This window comes from Erythrolamprus reginae, chromosome 5, assembly GCF_031021105.1.
Source record: "Erythrolamprus reginae isolate rEryReg1 chromosome 5, rEryReg1.hap1, whole genome shotgun sequence".
Lineage (NCBI taxonomy): Eukaryota > Metazoa > Chordata > Lepidosauria > Squamata > Dipsadidae > Erythrolamprus > Erythrolamprus reginae.
The window spans coordinates 101114467-101130960 of NC_091954.1; the positions used below are offsets into that span (position 1 = coordinate 101114467).

The 16494-nt window shown below is 40.9% G+C and overlaps 1 protein-coding gene across 1 annotated transcript in view; it reads right to left on the reverse strand.

Annotated features, from left to right (window-relative positions):
• The window catches only part of SLC2A2 (solute carrier family 2 member 2), a 49764-nt gene extending 43920 nt beyond the window's left edge, over window positions 1-5844 (reverse strand). The window contains exon 1 of the mRNA XM_070753624.1: window positions 5543-5844. Coding sequence (XP_070609725.1) covers window positions 5543-5602 — 60 coding nt within the window. The 5' untranslated portion in view covers window positions 5603-5844. The remainder of the gene's footprint in view (window positions 1-5542) is intronic.
• Between the last annotated feature and the right edge of the window lie 10650 nt (window positions 5845-16494).

The window sequence follows — 16494 nt, forward strand, 5'->3', positions numbered from 1 at the left end:
AAGGGATTTTCTGGTAGACACAAGGCACAGGTTAAATGCAGTCCAATTGCTCACCCAATAACTGGGAAATTGAGTCCAATTCTAAAGTCCAGAGAGTCCACACACACAATCCTGGACAGCAAAACACCACGATCTTGATGAAACAATGAATCAGATAAACTGCCATGAGGCTAAAACACCAGGCTGCACTTTTATCTGTAGCACTAATTACAACAGCCCCACTCAACCACAGGTGGCCTCATTTTCTCTTGTAATAATCCTTCAGTTGTTGTCTCCTATGCATCACACTATACATGCGTGGATGTGTCATTAATTCTTATTCAGAATCCAGGGATGATACAGATGATTGATCTCCTCCTGGGCTGTCTGCCAAACTCCCCTCTTCCCTGTCATTCACGCTTCCTTGGTCAGAGGAGACAGATTCTACTGGAAGCAAAACAGGCCTGCGGCATGTGCATGTCTCCCCCACCTCCACCTCCACATTGCTTGGGGCAGGAGCTGGGCCAGAGCTAACCACAACAGCAACCTAGCAGTTCAAAAGCAAGCTAATGCAAGTAGATAACTAGATACCAGTTTGGTAGGAACATTTTGCCTTGCAATGTCATGGTGGTGGTGTGAACCATGGACAATCAGACAATCCAGGCTCAATGGCTCAAAGAAATGGAGATGAGCATCATGCAGGGCTGAAATTCAGCAGGTCCTGCAGAATCGGTAGTGGAAATTTGGAATAATTTGGGAATTGAATTGAATTTATTAGATTTGTATGCCGCTCCTCTCCGAAGATTCGGAATTGGCAAATACCACCTCTGGCTGGCCCCAGAGTTGGGTGGGAATGGAAATTTTGCAGTATCCTTCCCCCAGGCATGGGGATGGAGTGGGAATTTATTTATTTGTTTGTTTGTTTGTTTTGTCCAATACAAATTGAAAGTTAAGGAGAAAAAAAAAGTGTAGTAGTAAATATCAGGGAAGGGATAGAAGAAGAGATATGAGAATAGAATACATCAATGAAGAGTAGAGGAAGGATATATGAATGGAAGAAAAGATATATAAAATATAGGAGGGGCAATTAGACAGGGGACGGAAGGCACACTAGTGCACTTATGCTCGCCCCTTATTGACCTCTAAGGAATCTGGAGAAGTCAACCGTGGAAAGTCTAAAGGAAAAATGTTGGGGGTTGACACCACGGAGTCTGGTAATCAGTTCCACGCTTCAACAACTCGATTGCTAAAGTCATATTTTTTACAGACAAGTTTGGAGCGGTTGATATTAAGTTTGAACCTGTTGCATGCTCTTGTGTTATTGCGGTTGAAGCTGAAGTAGTTGTTGACAGGCAGGATGTTGCAGCATATGAACTTGTGGGCAATTTTGCAGTATCCGTCCCCTGGAACGGCGGGGAGAAAGGAAATTTTGCAGTATCCTTCCCCTGCCATGCCCACACAACCAGTAGGGGGGGAAAAAATCCCATTTCACCCCTGGCAACATTCCTTAAAATCAGCTATGACTAGCAGAGTAAAATCCATAGGTAGTCCTTTACCTTTGCCTCCCTCCTTACTGAAAAATGCGGCCCAACCAACTATCTGAGAGAGATATAGCAAGTACATTTTAACACAGTAGTTTCTCATGTATATCTAGGCTTTAAAAGGTTTGTACCTCTGTAACTGCCATTTCCTGCTGTTGGAAATCTCTCGCACAGAATTCTAGGTCCATTCACTTGTCAGATGCTAAACATTCTCTTAGCCCAGCCCATCATAGAACACCCATTGTGAGGAAGAATGAAATTTCTAATAGACCTTCCAGCTGTCACTATGTAAAAATAAAAATCCTCTCTGTTTCTACTCCCTGAGCCTTTTGGACTAGCATTCTGGGTCTTAAAAGATATTGAATGATGCTTTCACAGACTAAAGATAGTAACACTACTAATATAATAAAAGTTTTGTTTTTGCAAAAGTCTATGGAACACCTGGCTAATATTTTGCTGAAATATGTAGGATAGATCTATTTCGGCCTTATTTTGGCCTCATCAGCTAGCCATACCCACTGGGACTTGAACCTGCAACCTTTGCCTTGTAAGGCAGAGAATTATCCTCTAGGCTACAGTATCCAATCCCTTCAGCTCTGCACCAGGGAAGGGTTACATATTTTTGTGTCGAATCACCCTGGTGTATTGAAGGAACATTACAGCTCCTTATTTGCCTCTCGGCCCAACCCAGGGCCATTTCCAAGGCAGTTAATTTTATTGATAGTGGACAATTATATCTATATGTGTTGTTTTGTTTTTTTTGCTGAATTTGAAAATTAAGGGAGACTAGGATAGATCTATTTCGGCCTTATTTTGGCCTCATCAGCGAGCCATACCCACTGGGACTGGGTAGATAGATAGATAGATAGATAGATAGATAGATAGATAGATAGATAGATAGATAGATAGATAGATATAGATATAGATATAGATATAGATATAGATATAGATATAGATATAGATATAGATATAGATATAGATATAGTAGATATAGATATAGATATATGTAGATTGTTCTGAGTTCGGGTTTTGCCCCATGTAATATTTTGAGTGTCTATGTGACGTTTCAGTGAAATCACATTCACCATCATCAGGCTGAAGTTGTAAGCTTTGTGCTGCTGTAGATATAGCTGCTATAGAGAGTAGGACAAAAAGCAATGGGTGGAAAATAAACAAAGAGAGAAGTAACTTAGAACTAAGGGGAAATTTATTAACAGTTAGAACAATTGATCAGTGGAACAGCTTGCCTCCAGAAGTTGTGAATGCTCCAACACTGGAAGTTTTTAAGAAGATGTTGGGTAACCATCTATCTGAAGTAGTGCAGGGTTTCCTGCCTAAGCTGGGGGTTGGACTAGAAGACCTCCAAGGTCTCTTCCAACTCTGTTGTTGTTGTTGTTGTTGTTGTTGTTGTTGTTGTTGTTGTTGTTGTTGTTATAAATTTCTATAACTGTTTGGAGCTTATTGTATTTGAACATGCTATTCATGTCAGATTGATCACTTTGAGGCCTCCTTGTTGGGTTGATCACTCTGTGGCGTGAAAATACCACATTTGGAATGAGGAAAGCTAATGGAAGCCGTGCACTCTGAGCTCACACATGCTTCCCATTGGCTTTTTTTTTAAAAAAAGTGCAGAAAAATAGGGATGCTTGTTAACCTGATCCTACGCAGCTTCTGCTCTGGCAATCTCACGCTACTCACCAGACCCTACAAAACTTTTGCCAGACCCATCCTAGACTACTGTTCATCTGTCTGGAACCCATACCACATCTCGGACATCAATACCCTTGAAAACGTCCAAAGATACTTCACCAGAAGAGCCCTTCACTCCTCCACTCGAAACAGAATGCCCTACGAAAGCAGACTATCAATCCTGCATCTTGAAAGCTTAGAACTACGTTGCCTAAAACACGATCTAAGTATTGCCCACAAGATCATATGCTGCAACGTTCTACCTGTCAATGACTACTTCAGCTTCAATCGCAACAACACAAGAGCACGCAACAGATTCAAACTTAATATTAACTGCTCCGAACTTGACTGTAAAAAATATGACTTCAGCAACTGAGTTGTCGAAGCATGGAACTCATTATCTGACTCAGTAGTGTCAACCCCTAACCCCCAACATTTTTCCCTTAGACTATCCATGATTGACCTCTCCAGGTTCCTTAGAGGTCAATAAGAGGCGTGGATAAGTGCACCAGTGTGCCTTCCGTCCCCTGTCCAATTGTCTCTCCTTATCACATTTATCTTTTCTTCCTTTCAAATATGTTCACCTATGCTTTTATATCTTTTCTTCTATTCTTTTCTTTACTTATATTATTATATATCTTTCTCTTCAATGTGTATTATGTATTGGACAAAATAAATAAATACAATCACAGGAGAAATCACGAGTGACAAAATGACCCACCCAGTTGCTATAGCCTAGAGATGGATCTCTTGCCTCACAATCAGGAGGTTGTGAGTTCTATCCTAGAGGCTGGTGTTGCTTTGGGCAGGGGGTTGGACTAGATGATCTGCTATGTCCCTTCCAACTCTGTTCAAATCTTCAAAATCTTCATTCCCACCCCACTCTGGGGCCAGCCAGAGGTAGTATTAGCCAGTTCTCCAAACTACTCAAAATTTCTGCTACTGATTCTCCAGAACGTGTTGAATTTCACCCCTGTTAGAAACTCTGGAAACAAAGTCCAAAATCAGCCAACTTCTTCAACTGGATAAGCGCTATGTTTTGAAGTCAGTTTTATAAGAGAAAATCAACAACAACTGGAAATGGCTCTTTACACCTTTATTTAAATGCATTTGTCTCAGACCAAACCACACCAAAAACTGCTGATAAAATGTAAATTGCAATGGCATTAAGAGGGCTAGTGCAAAAAGGAGAACAATGTTGAAAAAAGAAGGATAGATCATCACCAAATCACAAATATTTGAGACACAGAAGTCCTACCTAATATATACTGTTTTATATGTACGGTGTTTCATGCATAATAATCAGTATAGGCTTGAAACTGTTGATTTGACTCTCAGTAAAGTCTTACTATATTGAATAGCACAGATTTCTGAGTAAGTATACTTACAATTTTAGTGCAATCCTACAAAGACAACTGATGTTCCCAGCTTAATAATAACCAGTTACATTGGAACGGAATTCTTGCAATTCTCAGTCAAAATGTTTTAACTCACATGATAATCTTCAGACCACAATGATAGAAATTTTAATAAAACTAGTCCACTGATTGATATTATATTTCTATATCAGTCATTTTCTTCGTTTTCCTTTTTGCTTGCTCATTTGATTTTCTTTCTTCTCTTAAAAAAGAGGGTTTTTTAGGGCCCCTCTTGTTTCAATAATAAAAAAGAAATTTTAGTCCAAAATTCTCAAGTTTACTGACATCCTTGTTTCCCTCCTGGTTAGATATGCATAGGACCGCATTCTTAGCAAATTTGAACGAATGCAAAGGATAATTGTCTCCAAAATTGCAGCAAATTTTTACTCATATCACATTTCAGTTTTATTAAATCAAGAAGTCAACAGAGTGTGCCAGATTGGGCTGGATGAAAAACGTTCACAAGAACGTTCACCAGAGTGAAAATTGTTGTGAAAAGAGTAGGTTGAATAATGACATTCACAAATTCTCTAGAGGCAACATTCTCAGCGTGAAAGCTATTGACAACATGTTTTATTCAAAACATATTTGAAAGAAGTCAATGTATTCTATCGATGTGAGAAAAGAGATGTTTTTTTCCAATAGCTTCTAGATTGTAATTATGACTATATTCTGTGTTTTCCTTTTCCGTTTATCCCCACCTGATTTGTCTCATTAATGAATAAAACTGCAACTTTGCCCTTGTTTACCCTGAAGTAAACCTCAATAGATACATTGGCCTTTCTTTTTGAACACCTATGTATCAACTAAATCATACTCAGGGATGCACTGCAGAATTCAGCACGTAGTTAAGATGCTGGGCATAAATCTTGATTTGGAAGTCTAGTACGAGATCTTGTGATAAACAAAGATTACCTTTGTTAACTGCTGTTTAGGTTTCACGGACATCAGAGTGTTTCTTGCCAATGGATCCATGATTGCTGGTAGTCACTTGCTCAAAAAAATTGTGCAAAAGGTAAGTTTCCGACCTTTTATTAGATTTGTTGCTTAAAGAGCTGGAGAAGCATAATTGATCGTATGAGATCCCTAAGGGGAGCAGGAGAAGGAGAGACAGTTGGTGGCAGACGAAATGAGAGAATTAGAGGAAGCTTATTTGTAGCCACCGGTAAGGATATAATTAATCAACTCAAATGTTAATGAAAAACCAAACATTCTGCAGCGTGTACCTTCTCTCCACATCAATTGTTTGAATAGAGAAAGTGCAAAGGCCAAAGGAGTTTGCACAATGATAAACCCACCAAAAATGAGTTGAAATGTTCACTTGGCGTTTATTGCATTCTAGACATCAAAATAGAAGAAGTCTTCCCCTAACTTCTTGGACACCAACTCCAAAATATTCAGATAATTTCTTAAGAGTTACCCTTTTCCAAAATGTTACCTAGAAAAAATGCTGGGTTTGCAGTTCTCAATGGGATACATTTCTTACACAAGAACAGGGAACTCTGAAGGTGGTCCCCAACCGAGGCCATAAAACTCAGCATTTCACCCCTTCTCTTCTTCTTCAACATCTTTGAGGCAAGTGATTCCCCTTTTCCCCAGGGCCTCAAACCATGTGGTCCTGCTATCCACCATTAAAACCATCTTTCCAAGTATTCAGCATACTTCCAGTGTCTTTTTCTCCACTTGGAACTGAACCCAGAAAGGATATTTCTTACAACAGTTCCTTGGAATGGAAAAAAAAAAATCTGTAGCACTAATTACAGCAGCCCCACCCAACCACAGGTGGCCTCATTTTCTCTTGTAATAATCCTTCAGTTGTTGTCTCCTATGCATCACTCTGCGCATGCGTGGATGTGTCATTAATTCTTGTTCAGAATCCAGGGATGATACAGGTGACTGATCTCCTCCTGGGCTGTCTGCCAAACTCCCCTCTTCCCTGTCACTCACTCTTCCTTGGTTAGAGGAGACTTCGTCGGCAGATTCTACTGGGAGCAAAACAGGCCTGTGGCATGTGGATGTCTCCCCCACATCCACCTTCACATTCCTTGGGGCAGGAGCTGGGCCAGAGCTAACCACAACAAGCTAGGTGGCATTTTTCTTATGTATGTCCCTTGTTATTCCTACAAGGGACACATATGAGAAAAATGCCACCTATTTACAAGTCTTAAAGTTGCCAAGTTTGAAGACCTCCAATCAAGATCAAAACACCACAAATAATTCAGCTCATGTTTGATATTGAATTTGTGCACTGCCTCTTCAAGGAAGTTCAAGAAGAGTAGTAGATGGTTGGAACAAACTTCCAGCAGACGTGGTTGGTAAATCCACAGTAACTGAATATATAGACATATAAAACAGTAACTAAGTAAGTGAATTCACAGTAGCTTAATATGTTTACAGGCAGACTAGATGGGCCATGAGGTCTTTTCTGCGGTCAATCTTCTATGTTTCTATGTCAAGAGTGATGGTAGAGAGCTCGCACTATAAACTGTTTCGTTTTTTAAAATAATCACAGGTTAACCTTGTACTCTTTTAAAGGCTTTCCACTTGGAAATAATATTCACAAACAAACTTTATTTGCTCTGATTGTGAATAAAACCTTAATTTAAGGAGGAAAAAAAAAAGGCCGGTTGCTTTCTTAACAGACAAAAAAGAGTAAAATGTGGGTATTATTTATCGATTCAATAAATTTTAAATAAAGGTATGAAGCGGTTGAATACTTCTGTATTGTAAATATAGAAGTATTCAATTCACCTAGAGTGTGCTATAAATTGCTATTGGATGATATATAATCCTAAACGTTATTCACTGTTTTGGAAGAAAAGTTTCTCAGGGCACATCAACACTTTTAATCAAAGTCCAAAACCAAAGTCCAGTAATAACACGAAACCAATTGAAGACAAACTAATAGAATTTAGTTGTGGGTTAAGTAAGTAATAAAAACAAGAGGTCTAAAGACCATTTAAGGGCCAGCCCAAACCATCTAAAATGTGAAACTAATTGTATCCAATTCCCAAAATATGAGACCATAAATAATGCTAGAATAGTTGTGTTTCTAATGTCTGTCAGTTTGAATGGCTGATCTCCAGACTGAGTCCCTGAACCTGAGCTTTTGAGCACAGATACATTTGGATGGTGCAGCCTGTCTTTCAAATAAACCCAAACTATTTAATGTTTTAAAGGTCAAATCTAGTACTGTATTTCAAAATAGCTCTGGATATGTGCCATCAGATAGTTCAAGCCAATACTGAAAGAATGTATTGCAGGACTCCTATATTTGGGATTTAACTGAATTCCTGGATTTAATTCCTGGAGTTCTAGCTAGCCACTTGCTTTCAAATTTGCACTACTAAAAATGTTTTGCTGATATTTACCATATTTTTTGGAGTATAAGATGCACCATTTTCCTCCCTAAAAGAGGTTTAAAATTGAAGTGCGTCTTATACTACGAATGTAGTATTTTTTTAAAGCTTTATTTCCTGCCCTAAGTGCTAACAATGTTCCGAGCTCTTACCGGCTTGCAAGCTCTTTCATTGTTACTCTCTGTGAAGAATGTTTTCCAAGCCCTAAGTCTTTGCAGGTTTTTTTCATTGCTCTACTTGCTCCGAATGTTTCTTTCCAGGTGCTAATGATGTTCCCAGCTCTTACTGGCTTGCAAGCTCTTTCATTGTTACTCTCTCTGAATAGTTTTTTAAAGCCCTTAACTAGGGGATAAAATAATGTGCTGAAGCGGACCAGACTAAGGATGCTACCCAGATGAATACCTGGTAAGCAGATTCTTTTCCCTATTTTCCTTCCCCAAAACTAAGGTGTGTCTTATACTCCGGTGCGTCTTAAATTCCAAAAAATATGGTAATCTGATCTTGATTCTTTCTAAGAATTGTCACAATCTCATTTTACATTTTTCATCTTTTCTTTTTTCATTAAGTCATTAGAGAAGGATGTCAAATTCAATTTCATTGAGAGCCACATAAGCAGTAATTGGCAGCCAAAATTTTTACTGCCACACTGTGGGTGTGGCTTATTTTGTGGGTATGGCTTAATGGTCATGTGACTGGGTAGGAGTCATGTGATCAGGTGGGAGTGGCTTGAACGATCATCATTGTTCAAGTGAACTGTTAAGTCCTCGACTTACAACCTTACCAGTGTCGCTTGCTGGGATGACAATTTGCTTCGCGTTTCCCGCACTCTCCTTCCTGGGTCACCCCCCTGACTCAGGCTGGGTAGCTAGGTGAACAGATGCTGCCAGAAGCATAAATGCTGCCAGCGCCGCTTCCACCCACACCTTCTGTTTGCACCTCAGGCGGGAGGTGGCCGCGGGAGGCTGGATGGGAGCCAGGCAGGGGAGAGGGAAGCTTGTCCGAGGCCAAGGAGGAAAGAGGAAAAAAGCAAGGAGTAAAGATGTAGCAGCAGCAGCAGAGAAAAAAAAGGAGAGCTGAGCTGAGCTGAGACCAGTAATCTAGGAAGTGACAGCTGCCGATCAGCTGGAGCTGCGCTCACATCTTCATGTGTGTTCCACCCTGTCCTGCCTACTGCCCACCCCTGCACATAAGGGTTATGTTTGATCTCAAGGAGTGGTTAAGCGGGCCAGGTGGGCATGGCCAGTTTGAAGTCACTCATGTTGAGGGCTTCTGTGGTGGCCCAAGCACTCTGCCAGCGAAAACAGGCTCCCAAACTCTGTTTCCAGGAGAGGCAGCATCCTGCAACTCTCTGCCAGTGAAAATGGAGCCTGCGAGGGCCACACGCAGCCCTCCTGAGATCCCTTTTTGCTGGCAGAAGCACCATGGGCTTGTCCTTCACTGTTTTCAGGGTGGCCCCAATAGTGGGTTGCCTTCTCAGGGACCGCCTTCTCCGGGTCCCATCAAATAAACAATGTCGGTTTGCAGGGCCCAGGGGAAGAGCCTTCTCTGTGGCGGCTCCGACCCTCTGGAACCAACTCCCCCCAGAGACTGGAATAGCCCCCACCCTCCTTGCCTTTCATAAGCTCCTCAAAACCCACCTCTGCCGTCAGGCATGGGGGAATTAAGATATTCTTTCCCCATAGGCCTTTACAATTTTATGCATGGTATGTTTGTATGTATGATTGGTTTTATAACAAGGGTTTTTAGCTGTTGTAGTATTGGATTTTTACATTCTGTTTTTTGTCACTGTTGTTAGCCGCCCCGAGTCTACAAAGAGGGGCGGCATACACATCCAATAAAATGAAATGAAATGAAATGAATGCTACTGGTACGGTAGAGGACGGCACACCAGTAGCGATTGCTGCGCTGCATGCGAAGCCCTCAGCTTATAGCTGCCCACGATGTGATTTACAGTTTGATGCGGACCCAACTTCTGGTGAGCTCAATAGGCTCATGTTTCGCTGGCTGGCACACACATGCATGTTGGAACTGAGCTAGGGCAACAGCTTGTGTGCCAGCAGATATGGCTCTCTGTGCCACCTGTGGCACCTGTGCCATAGGTTCGCCATCACTGAGCTAGGGAAACTGATTGCACACCAAGATATGGCTCTGCGTGCCACCTGTAGCACAACCCTGATGCAGTCCTCAATGAAATTGAGTTTGCCCCCTCTGCCCTATCCCATTTTATTAGTGACTTAAGTCATCACGTTTACTGTATAAAAATAGGAAAATGTGCCTCCCATTATTCCTTGCTTTTTATTCATTTCAGCAGGTTTTTCAAAGAAGTTGTTCCTGGATATTTGTTATATCCCTGTCCCGGTTATGCCGGGCCCTTCCCTAGTAGGCCCGAGATATTTACAGAAAATGGCATCAGCTTCAGAAAGTACAAGACAATGACCTCTCCTTCCCAAAACTAAGATTTTCCAAATGCAAATCATATAAAACCAATGTCCAAAGTCTCATCTGCTAAGGGGAAATTTGTTTTTGCAAGGTCCATTTGTTGGTTATCTGCTCTTTATTTACAATTGCTCATGGGGTTTTTTTTGCAAGGAGTCTTAGGAACAGACAATGCTCAGTCAAAAGTCACTTCATTTATTGTCAGCTTGAAAAACAGAGCAAATAATCACATTTATACATCACAAGAAGGACTTGCAAAGCAGTCTTGTAATGCATTTAAATGACAGCTATTCCAGCATCTTTTTTTCAGTGGCATTGTAACTTCAGTCACTAGTCTGCCCTTACATCATTTTCTGTATGTTATCTTAGGATGGATATATGTTTATCCCAGGCATGTTTAAATTCAGTTACTGTGGATTTATCAACCATGTCTGCTGGAAGTTTATTCCAAGCATCTATTACTCTTTCGGTAAAATATTTTCTCACGTTGCTTCCCCAACTAACCTCAGATTGTGCCCCCTTGTTCTTGCGTTCACTTTCCTATTAAAAACATTTCCCTCCTGAACCTCATTTAACCCATTAACATATTTAAACGTTTCGATTATGTCCCCCCTTTCCCTTCTGTCCTCCCAGGAGATTCTTAGAAAGGCACCACGGAGGCTTCTCCCTGCCTTTTCTAGTTACAGTTTTGGTTCCAGTTTGTAAGTGGAAAATAATTGTTGAGAAGAGGCAAAAAAATCTTGAACACCCAGTTCTTATCTAGAAAAGTTTGCAAGTAGAGGCATTTGTAGGTAGAGGTACCACTGTATCAGCTTTTAGCACCCAAATAAGACAAATACTCTCCAGCAGAATCGGTTTACCACTTGGTTCTTCAGGCCTCCTAACAAAACACCCATTGCTGTTGTAAATTGAGTGGATCTATCTTGCTCCTGAGTTGTCCTCTCCTTTTAGAGCTGTCTCCAGAGCTGGGTTTTTATATAAAGTATCCAAAGTACGATATTCCAAATGGGTCGCTGAACACTCAGTTATAGGGAGACATATAAATGTCCCCACCCAAAAAAGGTAACAGGCTTTGAACTATCACATCAGCCATGGACAATCCTATATAGCAGTGATGGCGAACCTATGGCACGGGTGCCACAGGTGGCACATGGAGCCATATCTGCTGGCACAAGAGCTGTTGCCCTAGTTCAGCTCCAATATGCATGTGCATGTTAGCCAGCTGATTTTTGGCTCCCAAAGAGGCTCTAGGTGGGCGTTTTTGGCTTCCAGAGAGTCTCTGAGGGGGGATGGAGGATGTTTTTACCCTCTAGGAAAGTCTTTGGAGCCTGAGGAGGGTGGAAACACGAGCCTATTGACCTACTAGAAGTTAGGAAACAGGACATTTCCGGCCTCCAGAGGGCCTCTGTGGGGCGGGGGAAGCTGTTTTTGTTCTCCCCAGGCATTGAATTTTGGGTGTGGGCAGTCGCGCATGCGTGATAGCGCACACAAAAGCTCTTTTGGCACCTGAGGAAAAAAAGTTCGCCATCACTACTATATAGCATTGGCACCTCTCACAGGGTTGGCTTCAAAATTTTTAGCAAGGAGTTCTCTGCCTGGTTGCTGGGTGGGTGTGGCCATGGTCTAGACCAAGTTGGGAAACACTGAAGATATCTGGACTTCAACTCCCAGAATTCCCCAGCCAGAAAATGCTGGCTGGGGAATTCTGGGAGTTGAAGTCCAGATATGTTCAAGTTGCCAAGGTTGGGAAACACTGGCCTAGACATCCTGCTGCACTACAGCAGGCATTTTTGCCCTCCCTGGGCTTTGGAGGCTTTCTTCAAACCTCTGGGATGGCAAAAATGGCCTCCTCAGGCTCCAGAGGCCTTCCAAAGAACATCCCATAGGCTTGTTTTTCATACTCCGAAGCCTCTGGACATATCTGCATCCAAAACAGGCCACATGTGGACACCTAGGAGGGGCAGGGCAGAGCAGGGCAGGGATTTGGGGGTTCTCCGAAATGCACATAATCTTAGCTAGAGGTTCCCCCGAACCCCTGCGAACCACCAAAAGCCTACCCAACCTCACACGGTATCTGCTGGGACTCTCTGTATAAATGGGGCCTAGTATCTTCCCCTTAGTGTCAATTGCAGGGTCCGCGTCAAACTGTAAATCACATCGTGGCCAGCAATAAACTGAAGACTTACAGTCCAGTATCTGATTTTTTTAAAAAATGGCAGCGCTGTGCTCCAATGGTTAGATAGCCTAGGCATCTATCTATCTATCTATCTATCTATCTATCTATCTATCTATCTATCTATCTATCTATCTATCTATCTATCTATCTATCTATCTACCTAATCTATCTACCTACCTACCTTATCAATCTATCAATATATCTAATCTAATCTATCTATCTATCTATCTATCTATCTATCTAATCTATCTATCAATTTATCTATCTACCTACCTAATCTACCTACCTACCTTATCAATCTATCAATCTATCTATCTATCTATCTATCTATCTATCTATCTATCTATCTATCTACCTACCTACCTTATCAATCTATTAATCTATCTAATCTAATCTATCTATCTATCTAATCTATCTATCAATTTATCAATCTATCTACCTACCTAATCTACCTACCTACCTTATCAATCTATTAATCTAATCTATCTATCTATCTATCTATCTATCTATCTATCTATCTATCTATCTATCTATCTATCTATCTATCTATCTACCTACCTAATCTACCTACCTACCTTATCAATCTATCCTATCTATCTATCTATCTATCTATCTATCTATCTATCTATCTATCTATCTATCTATCTAACAGCTGATTTATTATTTGGATTTATATGCCATCCCTCTCTGCATCATATAAAAGAACAAAACATCCTAAATCCAAATTTTAAAATTAAATTATCTAATCTAAAACCCCGATTCCTTAAAATCCAATCACTCTCATTCAGGAAGTCAAACATACATTCCATTCATCAGTCGTGGGCTAATGTCTAGTAGCCCCAGGCCTGTCAGCACAGTCTTTAGGCTCTTGCAGAAGGCGGGGAGGGTGGGAGCAGTACGAATCTCTGGGGGGAGCTGGTTCCAGAGGGCCGGGGCCTTCACAGAGAAGGCTCTTCCCCTAGGCCCCGCGAGGCAACATTGTCTGGTTGATGGGACCTGGAGAAGGCCGACTCTGTGGGACCTGACTGGTCGTTGGGATTCATGCGGCAGAACAAGGTCCCGTAAGTAATCTGGTCCGATGCCATGTAGGGTATTTTAACATTTATATTTTATTGGGTCCTACTAATTTAGTAGGAATGTTAATTTTTATTCCTTGTCCATGTATGATATGTCATATTCTAAACAAATAATTTTTTAAAAAATGATAATTTCAGTCTCATCCTTTGATTATTTAAACCCAATGCTTGGAAGCTTTTTTGTTTTTGAATGAAAAAAACACACACAAACAACTCATTCATGTTTTCAACATAATTTAATAAGAAGCTTCTGGTTTAAAAGGTAACCACAGCAAAGACATAAAAGAGCTGGTGGCAGTTGTTATGAAACTCGCTCTTACTCAAACCAGTCCCCAGAAGTTAACACTTGTAGACTTTTAACCTTGTTGGAAATGTTATTGCTCAATTTGATGTATGGAATATAGAGTTGTTTTCTTTGTGGGACCTTCTAATTTTAGCAGCAAGGAAGAAACATAAGGAGCACTGGGGTGGGGAGGCGGTGTATGAATAGGGAACTCCAATTAAGATTCTTGTCATTTAAAAAAAACCCAGATCCAGCCAAGTAATTTTGGTCCATATTTGGCATAACTTGGAAGAGTAATGGTATAATAAATTGGGGGGGGGGGGGGGGTGAGGGGAGAAGAAGTGGGCAAAAAGTACTCCAATAAAGTTATAGGGATGGGTGAATAAGTGTTGCAAAAATGAACCTTGGGGCTCAAGCTGGGTAGCTTGGATTGCTCAAGTTGGCAATGGTAGCTCAGGTCAATTATTCTATTTCAGCTACTTAAGAATGACAAATCGTAAACACGGATTAACTCTTCCTCAATCAGGTACCCTCCAAATGGGTTGGTCCCAGAATTCTCAAACATCATTGAATTGAAAACAGCAATTTTTGGAATTACAATTGGGGAGGACACCAGGTCGGCATAGGGGCGATTAGTTGTACTTGCCTAAATGCTGCTAAAGTTTTTTCAGTAACTTCTTTTGCTTAAGCGATAACGTTCCTCAATGTTGGCGACTCTATTCGAACAATTGTTCATTATTACAGTAGTTGGCAATACTCTTGCCTGTTCTTTCTGCTCTCTAGTCCCATGCCCTCCACCCTACAAGAGCTTTGAAGCTGATTCATAATCAGGTTCATTTCATTAACCTTAAAGCACACAAGAGAACGGTATCCCTGCTGAACGTTTGGGAGCTGGGAAAGGAAGAAGGTGGGACGCGAAATTAATCCAGAGTTAGCCTCAATACTGGAACACCCATGGAGAGTTTTTGATGCCCTGTGGAGATATTGCAGCTGAACCAGCAAAACATCAACTTGGTTCTTAAGATACCTGAGGTCATGAGCCTGGATAGGTTCAGAGATGGTTCTGGAGTTATCACAAATACCTTGTGTGGAATGCCATACGTTAATTGGTACGATGCTGAGCAAACCTACGGAAACTTCTTGGGTTTTCAACGGAGTTTCCATTGGGTGCCAAACAGAAAAAGCACTGAAGATATAAAAGTGCTGGTGGTTGGTATTTGGTGAGCCCTTCCTTTTTCAGCACCAATTTTGAGCTCTATATTTTTAAAAAAACTAGGTTCAATGACAATGGAAGGTAAAGGGTGGGCAAATCTTTATATTAACAGAAGTGCCTTGCTTGTATCTTCCATTGGAAGAAAATGGCTAGATTCAGACATACTGAATGTCACTCAGTAGCCACATATTTGCTTGATTGTATTTTTCTATCTTTGAGACAAGTTCTTATGCGTCTCCCCAGTGTCTAATTTTATTATTTTCCACATTCTCCTTCAAGTGGAGAACATCATTTTTTTAAAAAAAAGTAAGTTGCATTCTAGTAAGACATTTTTTCAGGCAAAAGCAAAGAGGCCGAGTACTGGAGAGAACTTGAGGGTGGGTAGCAATACGTAGAGATAAACACCTATTGTTAATACAGTAGTACCTCTAGATACGAGCTGCTCCACATGCGAGTATTCCAAGTTACGAGCTGCGACGCGAGCAAAATTTCTGTTCGACACCCGAGCTCAAATTCGGGATACAAGCCGAGCTTCCGCTAGGTGGCGCAAGAATCTCCTTGCTTCCAGTTATCTCAGCACGAAAAACAAAGTCTAAAGGCATTCATTCGAGATGCGAGTTGATCGACTTACGAGCTCAGGTCTGGAACGAATTAAACTCGTATGTCGAGGTACCACTGTACTTGCATATTTAATTAGCTGACCTTGGCTGATCTCAAAAATCAGTAAAGATTTTACATGTAGATGGAAGCCAGGAAAGTCCAAGACTATAGATGACATGAGCAAGTAAGGTTAAGAAATCTAGATGGATGTGTCCATGAAGTAACTAGAAGTTGAGCTCAATTTGAGATTTTTTTTCTTGGATGATTTAATTTTGAGTCAAGTCTTCTGGTGACTGCCTCAGTAAGTTCCTGCAGTTTTCTTGGCGAGATTTCACAAGTGGTTTCCATTGTTTCCTTACAAGGGCTGAGACTGTGTGACTGGCTCAAGGTGACCCAGCTGGCTTTGTACTAAGGTAGAACTAGAACTCATGGGTCTCCTGGTTTTTTTCAGCACCAATTTTGAGCTCTATATTAAAAAAAAACTAGGTTCCTAAGAGCCACTACATCAAATTCTCTCTCTTTTATAGATTAGACTACAGCATTTTCTGCTTGTCATAATTGACTATAAATTAATCATTTGATCCTTAGAAGTTGGATTAATGTTAGGCTTGCAAAATTGTAACTAAATAACGTAATTAAAGAATCCTCATTAAACCCTTTGTGAGCTTAATCAAAAAATGGATCGAGTGCAACTTTGCTCAGAATACATGCAGAGCGGATATGA